The following is a 21,838-nucleotide window of genomic DNA, read 5'->3' on the forward strand; positions in this document are numbered from 1 at the left end:
ATTTAAGTTGTTGATTTGAGAGTGCTCTCTTCTCTTCTCTTCTCTTCTCTTCTCTTCTCTTCTCTTCTCTTCTCTTCTCTTCTCTTCTCTTCTCTTCTCTCCTTTCTTCTCTTCTCTGCTCTTTTCTCAGGGTGCGATTATCCAGGACCTGTCTGCCAACACCAGTTACGTGGTTCAGGTGGCAGCAGTGTGTACCAATGGTCTGTATGGGCGTATCAGTGAGGAGCTTAGAGTGGACATGCCTCTGGATGACCCCGGTAAGACCAGCCGTGCCCGCCGCCCTCGTCTCCGTGGAGACTAATTACACTGCCCACTCCGTCTCCTCTTTTCACCCACTTCATCCTTCAGGTTCATCCTTTGCAAACCAGTTTAAATCTTTTGGTAGGGGTGTATGTGTGGTGTCCAAAAAAAAAAATCAGTGTTAAAAATGAGGCAAGGTGAATATGACCACTACATACTGGACAACTGTCCATTCCATTCCGCTGCCAGACTTGCTACATTAACCATGTCCTTTAATAACACACCTGACTACGCTCTGAAATCATCACCAGTAGTTTACAGATTGGTGGACTGCATTTCACACCGACCTGACAGATTTGATTTTTTTAACTGATCTAATTTAAACTGCTTGTGTTTATTATTTATTTCTGTATAACTAGTTTATTATGCAGTAGTGAAAGGGAGGAGTATGTATGCCGAATTTATTTCCTTCTTTCACATTCCATTAAAAACCAGCAGACTACGAAGGGCAGGACTCTAAGAACATTATGAGGTATTATCGTTTCTCTTCCTTCAATCCGGGGGGGCTAATTTCCCCAAAAATATATCATATAAAATTATCATCACAAACAATGGTCAAAAAATAAATAAATGAAGACAGAAAGAAAGAAGACAAGTTTGGTTTGCAGCACAAGTCTGGAAGGCAGTGGAAATGCTGCAGAATATGACTTCTAATAATAATGGCTCTGAGGAGTTTGATCAACATTCACAAACTTTTTACTCATGCTTGACTGTTTCTTATTCTCAAAAAGACTGTCTCGCTCTCTCTCTTTCACTTGGTGTCATTCTTAACTTTCCTCTCGATGAAAGATTGTCAGTCTTTCTCCCTTTCAGTTTCTCCCTATCTCTTTGAGTCATTTTTCACTTTTTTCACCCTTTCTTTCTCTCTCTCTCTTTCTCTCTTTCTCTCTGTCTCTCTCTCTCTCTCTCTCTCTCTCTCTCTCTCTGTTATTTCTGTTTATTTCAAAAGCTTTCTGTACTGAGCATCTGTTTTTCAAGTGTACATATACATCATGTATTTAGACCATGTCGCTGCACATCTTTACTACATGTTCAGACCATGTCTGTGAACTCACCACACTGTCCCTCACTGATGCTAATGTTTCTTACTGTGAATTTCTATTCTTCCAATATGTAGGCATGGTCTCAGAGGATGTTCATGCTTTGGTTCTGTAGATGTAAGGTGTACCTTTCTAAAGTGATGTTTCGACTTTTAGAGTTGGATGTTTGTAAATGCACTGAATTGTTGGTAAAGTTGTACTCAGTGACTGGTATTTATAATAAACTAATGGAAGCTGAAAATTACTTGAATGATATTTTTAGTGTCCATTTGCATGTGTGTAATCATCGGAATGAGTGTGGAGCGACCTTAGTAATTTTCACTTCTACGTGGCCATCAGCGCAGGCTCTCGACCCACCAGACTGATGTTGATTCGTTTTTTCCGCGGCATTCTTATTTTGAACCTTAAAGTAATTCTTACCTCATGCTTCACAAAACCAGTCTGATTCATCTGTCATGAAATTCTTGGAGTCTTATCTGCCATTTTGTGTCATTCAGTCACTCCCATTCAGCAGGTAAGAACTATAATGGTTGCCATGAGCAGCAGCTGTTTCCATGTTGTCTGTATGGAGTTTTTCAGGTGCATGAGGGTGTCTGGCTTGTCCCTACAGTCTGTTTTAATCATTTTGTGTGGTTACCATCAATTTGATATCTGACCTTAAAGCTTGTCCTCATGTACTGAGTGTTTTGTCTTGTGACCTGGAAAGACCTGATAGATGATATGGACAGCATATTCCTCCTTCTCTCTCTCTCTCTCTCTCTCTCTCTCTCTCTCTCTCTCTCTCTCTTTGAACTTATTTCTGGACCAACAGCAGCATATTCACAAAGAGTCAACAATAAGAGCACTGTGGTGTTTCTTACTGGGCAGAATTGCCCTTTTAGATCCATTGTGACCTTTGTGGATATCAAACTTTTGGTGACTTTTGGTTTTTTGGGTATATGCCATGAACCCATTCTTGAGTTAGAATTAGTATGAAAATTAGTATGAAAAGTTTTGCAGTTTATTTCAGAAATGTCTCTTTTGGAATATGTTAAAATGTTAAAACAGTGCATGTACTTTGACACAGAATGGTTTTCATAAGTTGTCTCTGTTTGCGTGACTCTTGTCTCCCCTAAGGCTCCTTAAGACGCTATCCTAACGTGTCAACACTACCTGTTTTACATGTGTGTTTTCGTGATTATATATGTGAAAAATGAATGAGAGAAGTTTAAATCCTTTCGTGTGGGCTTGTTTAATTTTTGTGCATGCCACGTTTTCAATTCTACATCCTTCAAAAATGTCACACTGAAGAGGTGACACTGGAAATGAAACATGGTAAAGATATAAAATGAGACTGAAAATTACAGATAACCCTGCTTGTAACCCTGCTTGCTCTTTCTGCCCTGTATTGTAGATGAGATGAGAATAATCCTTGTATTACATGTTGCCTGATTACCATTTGCTTTTTGGATCTTTCTAGAATCAGACCCTGACCCGGATGCCGACTCATTTGAATATGAAGAGGAGGTATGATCAAAACACATCAGCATGTATCAGAGGGCAAAAAAAATGCAATGCTATGGGGTTGTAAACATTAATCTCTGTGACACACCTTGCAAAATAGAGGTGACATCAGATTTATTTTTACTGATGTTCAGCTTAGTGAATGTTCTAGTGCTCAACTGTGTTTAGGTTAATTAGATATGATCCATGATACAGTTTGTAACTTAATGAGATATGAAGAGTTATTTAAGCATAAACCTTTACTATTTTAAAGGGAAAGTGTTGTGTATGTTAATGTAAAACTCATGGAGCATATAGTTTTCATTGAAAAGAATCATTACCCAGTGTTACAAACTTTCGCTTTTTGCTCTCTCTCTCTTTCTCTCTCTCCCTCTCTCTCTCTCTCTCTCTCGGTTCAGGATGACTACCAGGTTAACCCATTCGGAGTCAAACCTGATTTGAATCAAGCACTATATCCAGTCAGGACTACTTCAGTTTCTCCTTCAGTCACCACGAGAAGGGTGCGACCAGGCCCCTCATTTTCTGATGTCAGAACCACAAAGGAGTCCATCCAAAACCAAGGTCAGGACTTTCCGGTGAAAACCACCGACCAACCCACAACCACCGGCAGCGTTGCCGTCCGTACCACCAGTGCTGCTTCGGGTCATATATCAGGGTGGCTCTCCCCTCATCCAGTCACCAAAACCAGTGCTGGGACTGGCGTGATCTCCAAAGATATTTATAGTGTTAGTGCTGATGTGAACTCTTCATTTTTAACAAGTGTTCCCACTGAAGCTGAGGTAACCTCTCCTTCCACACGAGCCACAGGGCGGGAAGGAATGGCTCACCCTGTCACCGTCTCCGGTGACGACAGCAGGACCCCGGTTACAGCATTCCCCTTCCTAGAGACCCCAGCTGTAGTAACCTCTGCTCCTCTCTTGCCAGAGGTCCCCTCACAGACTACAACTCCCAGCGTGCCTTTCCCTGCCACTACCGCTGCTGCCTACAGTGTAGTGTTTTCACAGACTACCCAACCGCTGTATAATGGTGAGAGTGCCCCCTCTGTCCATTCTATATGTGATGCCTCATCCCCCTGTTTCAGCCTGCATGCCAGCTCCCTGTTGCCCCCTCTTTCCTCTTCCATGGTTTTGTTGTCTGAGTCCCTGCTCGTGATCCCCGACCGGGACATCTTGTGTTCTGAGGCCCCGTTGGTTTCTGGTGGTGTGCTGTCCTCTGCCCCTGCTCCCTCCTTTCCCTTCCTGTCCTTCTCTCGATCTGTCTCTCCATCAGAGATGGAACCCATTCTTAGTGGTGATTACGTTAATAACGATGATGGTGATGTGTTGATGTTTGGGTCAGCCTCAGGTGATCCACGACGCACTGATACTCTCCCCTCTCAAACTTTACCTCATTCATCTGACACTGAACTCTCACTGTGGAACCTGCCTGACTCTTCTCAGCCCCTGGGTTCTTCTGTCTCATCATTCAACCCTCTTGCCTCTCTCCAGCCTTCAGTACCACTGTTTAGTGGCTACCCTATGGCCACAGCGATGCCTGACTTCACTGCTTCTCTCTCAGGTAGCGTGGAGGATTCTGGCCTCCTGAAAGAATGGGTAGATTCTTCTCTCCTAGTCGTCTCTCTTAGCCAAGATGGTGGTACCTCCTGTACCTCCTCTCTCAGGCCCACCTCATCGCATGTTTCTGGTGGACACTCTGTGCATGCCTCTCCTATTTTCCTGCTGCCCTCCTCTGCCTCAGCGTTGCCCCCTTGTGGTGGAGGCCAGTTGTTGGGCAGCCTGTTTAGCCTAGTAGACCTCCATTCATCTCTGCTCTCCTCCAACGGTGGCACTCCTCTGTATACTGAAGCAGACTCGAAGCTTCGTGCTGGGGACTTCCTCTCCTCTCCTCTCTCTTCTACTGAGCCATCTAGTGACCAGCTCATTTCTGTTGCAGCCACAGCTGATGGTGTCATACACAGCCCAAACAGCGAGCTGCTCCAGGGGGCTTCCTCAGCCCTCGAACCCCCCACACTGTCCCCTACCACCAGCACTGAGTGGGGCTCCACGCCTCTGCTCTCTGCCGACGGCCAGCTGGACAGCAGTGCTTCAGGCTGGGCCGTGGATCAGGACTGGGGATTTAGTTCAGCTTCGGGGGAAGGAAATACAGTTCCCTACACCCCCACAGCTGGCCTGACCCCCAGCCCATCTGAAGAGATGTACGAGGCAAGCGAAGAACGCTCTTCCTCATTCTACTTTGAGAACGAAAATGGGATTGGGGGCATTGGCACGGAGACCAAGAACACTGTGCTGACCCCAGGTCCACCTTGGACATTTGAAGGTGGAGATGAGGAGAGCGGCTCTGGAGAGAACCTCACTGACAATGAGACGTCCTCAGACTTCAGTATTCCAGAACGTACTGAAAGGGATTCGGAAGAGGAGCTGGTAGAAGGTAAAACCGATCGGTCTCTGAGGTTTGAAATGCAGTGCTGCCTTTGCTCCACTAGGAGGCAGCGTGTTACAATCTTTCACAGGGGCTTCAGTGAAGTTTGTTTGAGTGTGGCAACGGAAGAGCTGGCCTTCTTTTGAAGACATAGAAGAATCCAGAAGATTTGGGTATCGTGATGACTAACCCACCATCAATGTCCTAATCTATCAATCAATCAATTTACTAAAATCTCGCCGTACACTAAAAAAACCAAAAACAAAACAACGCATTGAAAGCCCCAGTGGTGCATGGGTAAGGTAAGGTTTGGAGGATCCAGTAGAGCTGACATCAGCTAACACCAACATAACCTTTTTTTTTTCTTTTGCGTAGTGGATCACCTAACAAAGTAACACAAAACTGAATCTGCTAATGGCCATCATCATCATCATCATCATCATCATCATGACAAGTGTGTGTTCCATGTTCTGTATATATTGACAAAATCATTGAATTTTACACGTGCATGCATGTCTATGTGTCTCCTACATTTCACCAAACTTGGTAACAGTGATTTTTTGTGGTTTAGTGTTGACTGAAGTGCCTGGAATGAATTGTATCTATAGGTCTAGTATCAGCTAAATTAATATACCAACAGCAGTTTTATTCCAAAACAGTTCTGTTGCTGCTAACTGTTAATTTGTCTTAATTTAGGACAACAACTTCACTAAGGAGCAACATCGATATTTACTCCAGTCACTCGACTCATTTTTCTTTATGCAAATATAAAATATGAAAAGCAGCCAACTGCTCTGATCTCAATATTAACCATATCTGATTTTGTTAATTCCCATTGCTATACAATGAAATTAACAATCTGGCATGTTTCTACACTCTGTACGTATTTCATGAAAAGTAACTGGCCCCTAAGCTCAAACCAGGCTCTTGTCAAGCTTGACAATGTCCTGTAGATGGCAGCAGAGCTCCTGGACTGGAATACCAAGTGACAGCTGGTGGCACTGTGTGGCTGCACCAGTGAGGATGTGGCAAACAAGCAAAAGCCAGATTTGAGTCTAATAATGTGTCTATCTAGTATGAACTATCACCTATGAACTTTTAGCCTCTTAGAATCAGATGAGACAGCATTAAGTCCTACAGGTCCTTCAAGACTGGTCTAATTAATACGAATCTTCGTTGGCTCCGCTCTAATTGAAGGAGCTAAGTTAATATTGGGGTCATTGTGTTAAGAGGTTAGGTCAGTGCCCTCTCAAATCTTAATGAATAAGGTCTTTCCTGTTTTGGCTGGTTTGTGGGCATTATTAAGCGTGACTCAGATCATTATTAGAGTTAGGGTTAGGGTTATCGTTATGGTCAGGATTGGACTTAATAATGATTAAGGTCAGCTTTCATTAACTTTCACAAATTCTTTTTCCACTGTCTTTAGTGTCAGCAAGAGGATCCGAGCCGAGGCTGTACACACACACACACACAAACACACACACAAACACACACACAAACACACACACACACACACACACGAACAAGCATATTCCTGTTTATTCATCTCAGTCAGTGAAAGGCTGTATTCTTTTCACTCTGTGTAATGCATTAGCTGTCCTGAGAAAGCCTTGACAGCCGTTATGCATGAGTCACCTTGTGTTTGTGAGCCAAGATACTCAAGTGATATTAAACTGTGTAAATGTATTCATCATATCAGTGTCTACAAAGAGGCATGTCTTTCCATATTAGCCTAATCATACTGGCCATTGTTGGCGTGGATACTTTAGGAAAGTGTGCTCTGATTACATGAGAAATTGTTGGTAAATTACAATGTAAAAACTGAGCGTGGCTTTGAGTTCAAGGAGCTTAGAACTTTTTAAGAGGTAAGTCAGACCGCTTTATCTGACCTCCAATGTCACCCCTCCACTCTCTTCACTGGTTTGCAAATGATAACAGTTGATTGAGCAGAAAAATAAATTCATCCAACCATATTGTATAAAGCTAACATTTCTCTGTGATGTGTTACTGTTTGCCACCTGATTGTCTGCTTGCATGAGTATGTGTCTCGTTCTTTTCTTTCTGAGTGAGTCAGGTGTTTAAAATGACCTTGTTTGGAATTTATTAGTGGTGTGTAAATGTGTGTTATTTCAGAGCACTGATGAAGGATGCGTGAGTGATTGAGCATGAGTGAATGTGTGCGAGCGTGTATTTTACTGAGTGAGTGAATAACTAAGTAAGCGAGTGGGCTTGTTGTGTTGTTCTACAGTCAGTCGAGACACTGAGACACTCTGAAGTGAGAGTTCTCTCTCTCGCTCTCTCTCTTTCTCTCTGTATCATAGATGCCAGTAACAGTAGCCATGAGTCCAGGGTAGGGTTTGTGGGGGGTGGGGAAAAGCAGAGGAAAGCCATCATTCCCCTGGTGGTGGTGTCCACTCTCACGCTCCTAGGCCTGATTGTACTGGTGGGCATCCTCATCTACTGGAGGCAAGTATCAGCTTTACCAGGGAACGTATCGGTTGACGTCTCTCTCTCTCTCTCTCTCTCTCTCTCTCTCTCTCTCTCTCTCTTTCTCTATTTCACTGTTTTTCCCTCAAGAACTGACACTGTGAGTTACAAGCCATTCTAAGTCATTATTCTTAATGCCACCGAAAAAGTCGTTTTGTATATTTGAAAAGGGGGATTATTTGGAAATAACCTATTATTTATGCCTCATGACTTGTTTATTTGTGTTAAATATACGTGTTTGATGATTTTCTCATAGTCTATTACTCAGCCGAGCTGGAGACAAAGTGTTGCTTTTGTTTTTATTTAGCCAGCCTTTAAGTTGTTGATCACTCAAAATGTTATTAACCTCAAAAGAACAAAGTAACTGCGTTTTATTCCCCACTGGGAACTGATCTGAGATACATGAAAAACAAAAAAGTCATTTTCATGAGTGACAGCTGTTGATGATTCCTGTCATATTGTTATTAATCCTGGTTCATGTGAGGGTGGGGTGTGGGGGCAAGAGGGATTTGTAGTGATGAGGAAGACAGGAGTGATGTTTGTCTGCCTCACAGGGCAGTCTAATCTCTCCCACCACAGGTCGAATCTCCATCTTCCCTCTCCTACAAACTGAAGACCTCACTCCAAACACACACACACACACACACACACACACACACACACACAGACAAACATCCTAAAGCCCAAAGATATGAAGTGTTACTTAAACTTCATGTGGCAGTACTCTGGCCTTCAGATATGATTTCACACATTAGAAATTTTTACTTTTTGTGCTTTCTTCTTTTTCTTAAGAAAATGGTGTAAATTAGTGCCTGCGTGTTTTCTTTTTCTCTCTCTTTCGCACACCCTCTGTCTCTTTGTGCTTCCATTCTTCCCCACACTGGGCAGAATATCAAACATAGCTTCATGTTTAACATAGTGAAGATGGTCAGTGTCCATACTGGAAGAATCTAGTTTGGACAAACATTACAAGAATTTTTCAGTTGGCCGATTCAGCTGTGAAATAAGCAACTTTCCAAATCCCATCAAGGACATGATTGTGGTGTATAAACAGTTTAGCAGCATAAGACTGTACATTTCTCATTCTGGACATGACTCCCCCAGACTGCAGCACATTGCTCACATTTGACTTTTTGTTATTGCACCACAAAGACTGTGGAAGATAAGCTGGTAATCTTTGGATGGAGAGATTAAATCTCGGATACTCCGTTTTATTTTATTTTATTTTTTTTTAATGCCTGGGCAAGGAGATATAGTGACACAGACCAATTGCAGAGACGTGCCTTAAGGCTTGATGATGTGCTACACAGGAAAGTCGTGTTTGTAGCTTGTAGAGGAACAGTGGGTGGTGGAATTAGAGTAACAGGCGTACATGCTCTCTTTCGTGTTCCTCCTCGGAAACATGGTGCTCATTTGGTGACTTGGGCAGCTGTGCACTTGACTCTAGAACTGGGTGGAACGTCTTGAAAGACCCATATTTAATCTGGGGAAACATCCTAGCTTTTGCTGTAATCCTTTCCAAGAAGTTACTATTTTGGATGACACAACACAAGGTTAATCGCAGGATCTTGTGGGGCGATCCTTTTAAAAAACGTGTCGTGGATTAGATTAAACATCTTTTATGATGCATTTTTAAAGCCTATGGCTCATTTTTTTCCCCAAACGTGGAGGGTATGCTTTTTGATCATCATAAAAAAATGTATTTGTCCTTTGGAAAAAGAACAGATTGTTCCAGGATTATTCACCGTATATCAGATTAGTTTCTCAAAAAATGGAAAACAGTTTTCTCTAAAAACATTTCATAAAATGACAGAAAACTTGATATTTAATCATTAGAGAGGCATTTTTGTAAATATTTTTACTAAATGTAAATGTAGTAGTATTCATCAGAGTTTCTGACTGCTTTGGCTGATATTGCTATGAGATGCTAATGGACTTTTAATTTCTCTACAGGAAATGCTTCCAAACTGCTCATTTCTACATAGAGGACAACACATCACCCCGGGTTGTATCCACACCCAATACCCCTATGCTTAATCCCACAGGTATGGTTACCACACACACACACACACACACACACACACACACACACACACACACACACACACACACACACACACACAAACACACACACATTTATGCGCACACACTTTGATGTTTACCCTCTTTGTGAATATTGTCACATTTAGTCATTTAGTGGTTCCACATCCAAAGTGACATAGGACAGAATAAAATTACAAGTGTTTAACCAGAGAATGTGGAACACACACAGCTGAAGATACGAAGACAGAAGATAGTGGACACAGCCTTTGGACTAAGACACCAAAATAATAACTGTCATGTAACCCTTGACACTCAGAACTTGAGAATGACCTGGTTTAAGTGACAGCAGCAGTCTAATTCTAATTATTCACACACACACACACACACACACACACACACACACACACACACACACACACACACACACACAGGCACACTTATATACATACATTCATTACATTTATAAATTGGTTTGATGAGTAAAGTTCTGTGGTGTTGAGTATTGTACGTTGAGTGTAACAGAGTGTTCCTCCTCTCTGTCCACACAGATGAACATGAAGCCCTGTCTGTGAAGCAGTTCGTAAAACACGTGGAGGAGCTTCATAACACTAACTCCTTCTCCCGCGAGTTTGAGGTGCTTCATTATACCCTCCTCGTTTCTTTTATTCTTTTTTATTTATGAGTTTGCCCCCGTCCCAGAGAACATCAATACGGTGTGTCATCTAAACATGATGGATGTCATGGAAACAAAAGCACAAGAAAAAATTACAAGACAAAAAGTACACATTACGAGACCAGCTAAAGAACTTTTTGTCTAGCATATGTTGTTAATCCATGTGTGAATATAGATCATGGGCAACTTGTTTTAATTATAATTAGGCCTTCCACCAAAATGCACACAAAAGCACCTAATGAAAGATTTTGAGAGTTTAATTAACGTCAGTCAAAGTCAAAATTGTAACCTCTTTGCATACCATGGTCTCACTGACTTGCGCCTGATTACGTAATGACGAATTTAATCAGGCAAACATTAGTTTGACACATGAGAGAATTTGACACAAATAATTTGGCAGATAGGAAAGAGAGAGAAGAGATAAACACAGGTCCATAATAATATAAAGCTGTAGTGATGGGATGGTCTGTTTGTAACTTTGTGCCCTGGTCAGAGTCACACACGGATCACTGCCACTGTTTCTGTATATTATTCTATGACAGTGCTTTTGAGGGATGTAATTCATAAAGATTCAGTCAGAACAAAACATTTCTGTCAGTATGCAGACTCCTTAGTAAATTTACTCAAATGTTTGTGACTTTTGTGATGTTTTACATATTTTATAAGATGGACACACACAGATACACACACACAGTTCAACATCAGAGTCTGTGACCTGTCAGTGTCCGCACACTGGGCTGGATTTAGTCCGTGCTCGATTTGACTGTCCTTATCAGTCTCATTTGATCTTACTGAAACGCAAGCGCTGTATGCAGCTCTTACGTGGAATCCTCGCCAAATGGCCTTGATTAAACTTTTGAAATTCTACATTTTGAATTGACTTTTTGAAAACAATTGAGTGAATTTGAATATACTTGTGTTAAGGCCATTTTAATTTTGGAAACATGGATTTATTCCAGGCCAGAGTGTTAGCCCTCTGCTTGTACTGAGGTAGCTTCATTCTCTGTGCATGAAAGGCATGATCTTTTCAGATTAATGAACGGGCATGATCTCTCAGATTAACGACCATCCCCTGTGCTTTCCAGTTATCTGTTTTTGCATTGTTTGTGTGTTTGTTTGTTCAATGTTGCGTGTCATGGAAATTTTATGGCTGTGCTTTCTGCATTCTCACTCCCTCCCATTAGATATTGAAAGAATGTTTTGAGGTAAGCCATTTTTTAAGGTTTCACTTTTTGTCATAGTTTTATTTGAATTGAATACAGTAGCTGTTAGCTTGTCCTTTCTGTTCTGGTTTCATGCTTGGCACTACACTGTGTGTGTGTGTATGTGTCTGTGTGCGTGTGTAAGTGTATGTGTGTGTGTGTGTGTGTGTTTGAGGAGTGTCATGGACAGTGAGCAGTAGTGGAGAGTATTGAGGTGGTTGGAATGGTTTGTGTTTTGGGGGGATTTGACACTCTGATGTGTTTTGCGTTCTCTGGTGTTTTTTAAGGAGGTACAGGCGTGCACTGTGGATTTGGGAACCACCACAGACAGCTCCAACCACCCAGACAACAAGAACAAAAACAGATACATCAACATTTTAGCTTGTGAGTAAGAGCCCCTACACACCTTTCATAAAAATGTTACTTTTCATCAAGGGAGAGCTGAAACTGTAGTAAGACAGAAAAAAAAACACTCACATCCAAATAAATATACTTGCCTTCACACACACTCTCTTAAGGAGAAATGATCCCTAACCTGTTTACAGATGACCACAGCAGGGTCCGACTCTCACTGCAGACTGAAAGAGATGGCAGAAGTGGAGGAGATTACATCAATGCTAACTTTGTGGATGTAAGTGCCTTTGACTTTAAACATTTGACTTTTTCCATATGTGAAATAGAATGTGTTCAACCTGGTGCACCTACCAAATACGTCACAGAACTCAAAGGATGTTCACATCCATTCACCATCATGCTTTCCTTTTCTCTCCCCCATCTTTCTCTCTCTATTTATCTCTCTCTCCCTCCCTCTCATCCTCCCTGTCTCTTTCTGTCTCTTTCACTCTCAGAGTTTTAATCAGCGCAGGGCATACATAGCAGCACAAGGGCCTTTAAAGTCCAGCACTGTGGACTTCTGGAGGATGGTGTGGGAGCAGAATGTTGGTGTGATTGTCATGATCACGAATCTGGTGGAGAAAGGAAGAGTGAGTAAATATTCAAATGAGCTAATTGACATAACCCTGTCATAAAACAGCGACTGTATATGAACCATTCAAACATTCTTTAGGACAGAGAGAGAGATGTTATGGGAATGTTTTTGTGTAAGCATATCATCTTTGTGAGCGTGGTATAAGGTATTTTTCCCCCAAATGTTTTCATGTATGAAAAGAACAGCTGAATGTGTGATGTGAAATGTGCAGTGATGATGGGATTTTTTTAGGGGAATGGAGCTGTGGTGATATGGTGACGACGGGTCGGTTGCATGTTTTGTGTCACTTGTTCTGTCTTTAAGAGAAAGTGTGATCAGTACTGGCCTCTGGACAGTCAGGAGGAGTATGGCTGTTTTCTGGTGACTCTGAAAAGCACTAAAGTCCTGGCTTGTTATACTCAGAGGACTTTCATTTTACGAAACACCAACATAAAGAAGGTATTTCACATACACAAAAAAAAATCGTCAGTCTCTCCTTTCAGATCTGTTAACACTTTTTTCCAGTTTCTTTAAAGACTTTTTTTCTTTCATTAGGACTTGACGTAGCAGTTGCAACTCTACCATTTTATTCATGAAGTGTGTATGTTAATAATAAATGCACTATTTTCAGAGTCTGTATAAACAACTAGGTATTTAATTATGTAATGTGTTCAGAATTGAATTACTTGAGGTGTTATTTTATTAATTATCATAGTCTAATCTAGAGACATCTTTTGCTTTATTCTCTTTATTGTCTTGTTCTTTGTTGTGTTTTGAGGGATCTCAGAAAGGCCGCAGTAATGAGAGAACAGTCGTCCAGTACCACTACACACAGTGGCCAGACATGGGTGTTCCACAGCATGTCTTACCTCTACTCACCTTTGTCCGCAAATCCTCCAACGCCAGGACAGATACGATGGGGCCAGTGGTTGTTCACTGCAGGTATGACTGTTCCCACACAAATATCACTATTATTTTCCTCTCCCTGTCTCCTCCACTCTACTAACATAAAAAACGTTTCTCCATAGTAAGACAGGAGCTTCTGTGAGTTAAATTATGTTTGTGTGTATTGGTTGTTTTATGTGTGTATGTCTGTGTGGTGGGGGTTTATTGTTTGGTTGATGTGTGTGTGTGTGTGTGTGTGTACGTGTAGTGAGGCGGTTTACCATTTGGTTAATGTGTGTGTGTGTGTGTGTGTGCATGACAATTGTTTTGTTTATGTGTGTGTGCCTGTGTTTGTGTTAATCCAGTGCTGGAGTGGGAAGGACAGGCGCGTACATAGTCCTGGACAGCATGCTGAAGCGGATTAGGGAACAGGGCACAGTCAACATCATGGGCTTTCTGAAACACATCCGCACACAGAGGAACTACTTAGTACAGGTTGAGGTGAGTGCACAAAACTCAAGGCTGCAAACACCACATGGCTGTGTGCTACACAGTCACCAAAAAGATACATCAAAAAAGAAATGAATAAAGTGACTAATTCATCAATAGTAATCACCGATTTGATTAATACCAGTCCAAGTAATTATATAAATAACAAATAATATCTTTTCCATTAATATGAGACCATATCAAATAATATCTTTCCTGTACCGTTATACTCACAGGAACAGTACATTTTCATTCACGATGCTCTGGTGGAAGCCATTCTAAGTAAAGAGACTGAAGTTCCCACGAGCCGTATCCATAGTTACGTCAATGACCTTCTGACCCCCGGGCCCTCAGGAAGGACACGCTTAGAGAAGCAGTTTAAGGTATGGAATGTTTACAGGCATAAAGCGAATTTTCCAACGTTAAATTAAGTTGAAGACTGTCGTTTTGTATCATATGTCGACTTTAGAATGTATAAATTGTATAAATTATGAGAATGCTCAAAAAGGCCTTCTGTGGGTGTTTGTAGCAATACAGCTATTAAAGTAATGTGAAATAACTCACGTATATTATCGCACATAATAATAAATGAACACTGTTCATCTCTAGGATAATTTGAACTTTACATTGGCTATGTAGGAAAAGTTGCAGTCTTTCCAGTCTAAAAATGCACAGCTTTGGTCAAACAATGAGGTTATTTTTGTTTTAGGTTTAGCTTGTGGTTAGTTATCTTCTGTCTAACATTTCTCTCTGGGGATATGATGGAGTTTTTCTGTCTCTTCAACCCATTTTTGGTAACCGGTGTCCACTAATCACAGTTTTAGCTCTAGTGTTGGATAGAGTGTTCTGCTGTATGTATATCTAACAGTTATTTCTCTAATGGACTATATGTATGTTTGAAAAATGGTTCTGAACTATGTCATATATAGATATGATAGATAGCTTTATTTTGTGTCTCACAGTTGGTCAGTCAAAACAGGGCCAAACAGTGTGATTACTCCATGGCTCTGAAAGACAGTAACCGTGAGAAGAACCGGAGCTCCTCTTTGATACCTAGTGAGTCCTTCTGTACATCTCTTCTTTTAATTTCCATTTTACTGGTATGCATGTAAAACCAACAAAATAGAACTGATTTTCCTTGGAAGTGTGAAATTATATGGCTTTGTTTAAAGAAATTTGTTGGCTGAACTGTGGGAAGTCTAAATGGATAATTTTGCTTATCTTCACCACACAGATTTACAGCTCCACAAAGTTTGCAGTTACCATATGCATAACAGCCATGTCAAATAGTGATATCACTTTGCCCAACCGTTTGTGTCTGTGTTTGTGTTTGTGTGTGTGTGTGTGTGTGTGTGTGTATTGTAGTGGAGGGGTCCAGAGTGTGTCTGTCTACAACGGCAGGAGAGACAACAGACTACATCAATGCCTCATACATCATGGTACATATCTTTTCTGTCCACTAATCTAATTGACTGTACGGAACTTCTCAGGAAGAGCAGTTTCAACATGTTCAGTGTTAATCTGCCTGTGCATGGCTGTTTTTTTTTTTTCTTTTTTAAATTTTATTGTTTTGTTTTTGTATTGCTGCATTATGGAAATGTTGTTTTCTGTTGTAGGGTTACAATCAAAGCAGTGAGTACATCATAACTCAGAAACCTTTGCAGAATACAGTGAAGGACTTTTGGAGGATGATTTGGGATCATAATGCTCAGATTATTGTTTCACTACCGGAGCACTCCAGCCCAGTGAGTATTACTGATCTTCCTACTGACAAACTCAACACAACGGCCCGTATCAAACAAGTCGAATGTGTATACCACCCTATTAGCCCACGATACCAGAAATGCTATGGTTTGGTTGACTTCTATATGACTATAACCCATAAATGGAGCTGTATTTGAATTAGGTAGTCTTTAAATCCTCCCTTTTTCTCCTGTTTCTGTAGGTGGACGAGAATGAGACACTGGTGTATTGGCCCAGTCGAGATCAGCCAATCAGCTGTGAGATGTTCACTGTCACCTTCAAAAGGGAGGAACACGTATGCCTGTCCAATGAGGACATGTTGATTGTGCACAACTACATTCTGGTGGCTACACAGGTAAGATCAACACCGATGGAGACCACATGGGCTGCTGACTGAGAACTGATGGGTTATGGGTTCTAGACCTATAAGGGTAACAAGGAATGCTCTAGTAGCTGATACATAGTCCTACTGTAGAGCCCTGCTGTTACACTGCTGACCAGGAGAAACTAGAACCCAGTAAGTTACTCTTAGGGACACCATATCATGGCACCTCTGTCCCCACAAAAATGATGATTATAATGTAATTATTATAGATTCAGTAATTAGTGTTGATTATAATATAATATATGTAAATAATGCCCTATTATGTCTGATAATATATGTTGTAAAAATAGCTTTCAGAAATGAGCAGTTTTTTCTGCACATAAAGTATTTGAGCTTAAGTATAAGTTACATTAGTAAGCTCTGTTACTCTCATGTCAGCCATAGAAATGAGTGTAAAGATGAAACACACTATCTCCTTATATTGCATCTCCCAGAGACCATCTGTTTTAATGTGTTACTTTACTGATCATTTTGTCTGGGAATATTCAAGGACAGGAAGGGACTGCATTAGTTTTTGAAAATTTGTGACTTTTTTTTGCCCCTAATTGGTGCCAAACTGTTGGCCATTGCTGAGTATTTGGAGAAACAAATGGCTGGTGAGGCGGGAGAAAATGGAGCTTGATAAACAGTGAACACGCCTCAGACGACCACATCTGTTATTTTTCAGTCTGCCATCTGCATCTTTAGACACAGAGCCAGTTACAGCACACACATACACACGCACACACACACACACACACACAGATAATTGTGCACTCAAGGACACTCACATGCTCAAAAGTATCCAATAACTCATACATACAGCCATTCATTCATGCACATACACATGTATACACACACGCGCACACACACACACACACACACACACACACACACACACACACACACACACCATCTCATAACTGTACAGTTAACAGGTAAGCCGTCTGACATTTCATTCTCTGCTCCTTATGGTTTTGTTTTCTCTCTCTTCTCCTGTGAATGAAGGATGACTATGTTGTGGAGGTGAAGCATTACCGTGCTCCACGCTGGCCAAACCCGGACAGCCCTATCAGCGGCACCTTTGAGCTCATTAACATCGTGCGGGAGGAACGGGGCTCCGGAGACGGGCCTATGGTAGTACAAGACGAGTAAGACCAGATTCCTTCGTTTGATACTCTGTTTGAATGGATTTCACTCAGATTAATGCTGCATCTTTTTCCAAGGCTGCTCAGAATCAGTTTATATGTACACACACACAGACACGCATGCACACATGCATGCACTCACCACACACACACACACACACACACAATGTGTATGTGTATATATATATATATATATATATATGAAATGTGGTTATTATAGTTAGGCTGAAAAGCTGAATCTTTTTATTTCTGTCCTGTTTGATAAAGTTACTGCATTATGGAGCAGTACAGGCAGAGAAAACAACATTTTTTAAAAATTTTAATTGTTGTTGATAATCAAGGAGTCCCTGTAGACTGGAGACAGAAGAAGAGGTAGTTCAGAATATTGCTTTAGCACGATAGGAACAAGACCCAAATGCACAGCCTCTGCTTAAAAACATGACTGCCACTCTGTGAGATTGAGGTATTACCATATAAAGCAGAGAGGAAAGGCATTTATTTTTGTTTTGTACTGGAGGCGAAGGAGAGAAACAACACTGGGCCAATATCATTATTATGTTCTGAGGAATTAAATACAAGATGTTTATTAATGCAGCTATTCAAACTCAAACATTCAAATTCAGATTTGATGCAAACAAAATTTCGACAATTTTAAAAATTTAACACAAAGCTACTGTTCAAAAAAAAAAAAAAAAAGACTATTGTCTGACTTTGCTTCCTCTGACTGTAGGTATGGTGGGGTTGGTGCCGGAACATTCTGCGCCCTGTTCACTCTACTGCAGCAAATGGATGCTGAGAGCTCTGTGGATGTGTACCAGACAGCCAAGATGACCAATCTAATGAGACCAGGGGTCTTCTCTGACATTGTAGGTGTTTACCTTTACACAAGGCTGTGTATTCAAACAGGAGAACGCTGTTTTGTGTAGACAATCTAACAGGCTTTCTAAAAGACTGATTCACCGAGTTTTCTGTTCACCGATTCTGTCCCTAAATAATATCTGTTGTCCTCTATGTTAAGGCATTAGCCTCTGTATTTTAGTTTGTTATTATGGAATTTTATGCAAAATGTAATATCACATAATAAATACACAAATGTAATGTGATGTGTCATAAAGAGTAAACTTGTAAATGTTGCGTAAAAGTGTCATTTTTCTCTTTCTCTCTTTCAGGAGCACTATCAGTTCCTTTACAAAGCCATCCTGAGTCTGGTCGGCACCCAAGAGGACGAGAAAGCCCTTCAGTCCTCCGACAACAACGGGACTGTCCCAGGAGGCCCCGAATGTGTTGCCGAGAGTCTGGAGTCCCTGGTGTAACCATGACAACCAGCCTGCACCACTAACATGCACAGTTTTTTTCTTTTATTTTCTACAAAGACTATTTCACTTTGCATCCTTGAACCCTTTTGTTTTCCACCCCTGAAATGAAAGTATTCTGCCCTCGTATAACGTGCCTTTTGTAAATTCACCTTGTTCAGTCAGCTTCATTTGATAGAGTTTTCTATAGGTAGACTAACTCTTTGGAAATGTCTCTTACCTGCCATTTTGAGCTAACGTGTTACTAACAGCTTTTTCATAAGGTTTCATATTTATTGTCATCACGGCTCATTAAAAGGGAAAAAAAAAAGATTTTTAATGACATATTTTGTTAGTCTATATTTTTTTTGTAGCAACTGTTCTTTGAGCCGCCTTGTGTTCCATACAGATAATGTAAATAAAAGAAAAAAAGAATGTTTTTTTTTTTTTTCACTCAGAAATGGACAAGGGCATGGAATAATAGTACTCTAATGTGTAAATAATGTTATAGGGACCAAGTTGACGGACCAAATTTCTATTTATATGTTTAGATTTTGTATTTTACTATTGTCAAGGCACTAGTACTTTACTCTGTCTGGATGCATTCTAATAAGGTAGTCAACACATTTTTAATAATGCTGTAATATTTCTCATATTTCTGTTTTATACAATGTAATGGACTTCAAACAAAACATTACACGCTGATAACTGTTAGCTTTACATCTTTCAAACGGTACTACCTATTGTTAGAATTTAACAAAACCAGAAAACAATTTAAGTAGCGTCTGTTCAGGCTATGGCAATTTGTGATATATATATTTTTTTTATTTCCAACAATTATAACATGGTCTGATTGGCTACCCCAAATGTTATATGTCATTTGTGAAAATAAACAATTTATGAGCAACCATGGAATTATGTATTTAAAGATACATCATTTTAAATCGCGGTATCAGAGGTTAATCAAATTTTAATAATCATGTTAAAAAAATGATTTGGAAGGAAAAAGATCATCGTGTCTGAAACATTTAAAAAGAAATGTAGAAAAGTATGACTATATTTGAGATAAAAATGGTTAAAATCATGCTGGGGGGTGTTAGAACATATACCTTTATCTCTCGATCCCTTGTTTTGGTATGTTTTTTTAAATCAAAAACTCTTCTCCTCACTGTGTTCTTTGTGATAAACTTCTCTTGAAGAGATTGTCAGTGTGACAGATAATGACTTGGAGATAGTTGTGTGTTGGATTATTGAATGTCAGACAGGCTTAACATCATTTCAATACTCAATAGCCAAACAATAGGGACCAATATTTGTGAAGTATTAGATCATTGCTCAGTCATCACTGTCTGGAATTGGAGAAAAAAAAAAACTGCAAGTGAAAGAAAATGAGAATAGGGCAAGAGGGCAAGTTGGTTTTTCTTTTCAATTAACTTCTAGGAAGATCTTATCACTGTATTCCTTCCAACCTAATTCTCTGCGGTTATACCCCCGTCCCCAAACCCCTCTAACCCCAAACCCCTCTAATGATCAGGGCAAGCTAAAAAGAAAAAAAAGAGACATCTTAAGGGGCCCCATGGTCTCCTTAAGATACAGATAGGAGACTTACTTAAGAATAAGGGGCAGCTTTAAGAAACTGATTATGTTATTAAGACTGTAGCTTACATCTTGGTGACAAAGATGACAGCTCAATGGAGATATAGAATAATCCCTTTGAAAAATGGCTAGTCCATAATTATTTCCACATTCTAATCCTGGCTAAGACACAAAAGGTTATGCATGTTTTCTGGGGAATATAGGTCAAATGTCCAGACACCATCTTGTTGAGCGAGTGTATCGTTACCTTAATTTGCATTTTTGACTTTTAATGATGATAGACTCTATTACCCTGAGCTTGGTGGTCCGTCTTAAGATGGCTAGTCTGAGAGGATTTTGGGAGTGGACACAGTGGGGCTAACCCAGAATGTAACTCCACTGCTGCTAATTGAATCAGTGAAAGAAACCGTTCAGTTCAGAACCGTTGACATACTTTACTCGGTGTTTTACAATCAAGTATTATCAAGGACAGTCATTTAAAACAACATGCAAAAGTCTGGAAATCTCTGGCTCTACATCAAAACCTATGACAGCAAAACATAAATTTGCATTTATATTTTAGTACAGTCTGAAATACAAAAAATGTAAACTGAGAGATTGTTTCTCTGAAGACATGCACACACGTTTGTTTTATTTAAGTATTCAGCGCACTCCATTATTTTATATAAAAAAATAACTGTTTCAAGGAAGAAAAAAAGATTTGTAATTTTCAAAACAGCAAAGAATTCTGTTTTTTGAGATGCTTGTGTAGTAAGATGTTTCTACAGTATGTGTGACAATCTAGTTCAAACCTAGATAAGAACCATTTTAGTCAAAAATCAAAACATTTAGGCAAACTTCAAAACAATCATGTCATTCCATTTTAATATCATTAAAATATAGATTTTATGTTGTTATAACAAACCTCTGTACTCAACCAGTTTTACCGGGATAAGCCTTTCAACAATTTATATATTTTTTTAAACTATCAAAGATCTTAATTGTTAGTCTAAGCCAACTATCAATGTAATTGTTATTGTTAGAGAGCTTGCTGCAACACACACTTTCCAAGCCCCATTGCACATATTTTGGTTCGAGTTTTAAAACATGTGTTTACAATTATTGGGAGCCAAACAGCACTGCTGCTGGAAACTTATTGTTTTTGTTCAGATCGTATTCATTTGGACTCCAAGCAGAGAGTTACTGGAATCCTTCTGCTTTTGTTCATTCATCAGGGGCCCAAGGAGTGAAGCTGCTAGAACCATACTATTTTTGCTATGCTTGTTGTTGTCGCATAATATGTTGGGTCTAAGCAGTGCAGTGGGAGTAGCTGCATTGTTTTGTGGTACTTCACAGTTTTACTATTATTTTCCCCAAAGAGTAGTCAGCCCACACCTGAAAATTCAGAGTTTTGTCATAAATTCACCCTATTCCAATTTAATTCTATTCCAATTAGATCCTTTTGGAAGTCTTACTTTTGTGAGCTTGCCCTGGACTGTTTGGCTGATCATCACTAAAACAGCCTTGAAAGAATTTCTGAAGTCTATACCTTAGCCTTGAAAGAATCTCTGAGATCTGTTATTCTCAAAAAAGTTGAACTTGACAATAAATGTCAAGTTATAAAAAAACAAACAAACATAAAACCTTTAAAACAATACGGATGCCCTTAGCAAATCAAATATTATGGGCCTGTCCTTTGAGACTAAAAT

The 21,838-nt window shown here is 40.1% G+C and overlaps 1 protein-coding gene across 1 annotated transcript in view; it reads left to right on the forward strand.

Moving 5' to 3' along the window:
- ptprz1a (protein tyrosine phosphatase receptor type Z1a) overlaps nucleotides 1-18,575 on the forward strand; it is a 32,990-nt gene extending 14,415 nt beyond the window's left edge. Inside the window, exons 9-29 of the mRNA XM_030765340.1 lie at nucleotides 131-257; nucleotides 2,800-2,846; nucleotides 3,242-5,270; nucleotides 7,583-7,727; nucleotides 9,702-9,793; nucleotides 10,340-10,425; nucleotides 11,649-11,669; nucleotides 11,954-12,050; nucleotides 12,212-12,297; nucleotides 12,515-12,649; nucleotides 12,958-13,092; nucleotides 13,412-13,575; nucleotides 13,884-14,019; nucleotides 14,244-14,390; nucleotides 14,970-15,063; nucleotides 15,373-15,446; nucleotides 15,624-15,752; nucleotides 15,953-16,105; nucleotides 17,123-17,265; nucleotides 17,993-18,128; nucleotides 18,432-18,575. Of these exons, the coding sequence (XP_030621200.1) occupies nucleotides 131-257; nucleotides 2,800-2,846; nucleotides 3,242-5,270; nucleotides 7,583-7,727; nucleotides 9,702-9,793; nucleotides 10,340-10,425; nucleotides 11,649-11,669; nucleotides 11,954-12,050; nucleotides 12,212-12,297; nucleotides 12,515-12,649; nucleotides 12,958-13,092; nucleotides 13,412-13,575; nucleotides 13,884-14,019; nucleotides 14,244-14,390; nucleotides 14,970-15,063; nucleotides 15,373-15,446; nucleotides 15,624-15,752; nucleotides 15,953-16,105; nucleotides 17,123-17,265; nucleotides 17,993-18,128; nucleotides 18,432-18,575 (4,320 nt within the window). The remainder of the gene's footprint in view (nucleotides 1-130; nucleotides 258-2,799; nucleotides 2,847-3,241; nucleotides 5,271-7,582; nucleotides 7,728-9,701; nucleotides 9,794-10,339; nucleotides 10,426-11,648; nucleotides 11,670-11,953; nucleotides 12,051-12,211; nucleotides 12,298-12,514; nucleotides 12,650-12,957; nucleotides 13,093-13,411; nucleotides 13,576-13,883; nucleotides 14,020-14,243; nucleotides 14,391-14,969; nucleotides 15,064-15,372; nucleotides 15,447-15,623; nucleotides 15,753-15,952; nucleotides 16,106-17,122; nucleotides 17,266-17,992; nucleotides 18,129-18,431) is intronic.
- The last annotated feature ends 3,263 nt before the right edge of the window (nucleotides 18,576-21,838 follow it).

This window comes from Chanos chanos, chromosome 2, assembly GCF_902362185.1.
Source record: "Chanos chanos chromosome 2, fChaCha1.1, whole genome shotgun sequence".
NCBI classification, from domain to species: Eukaryota; Metazoa; Chordata; class Actinopteri; order Gonorynchiformes; family Chanidae; genus Chanos; species Chanos chanos.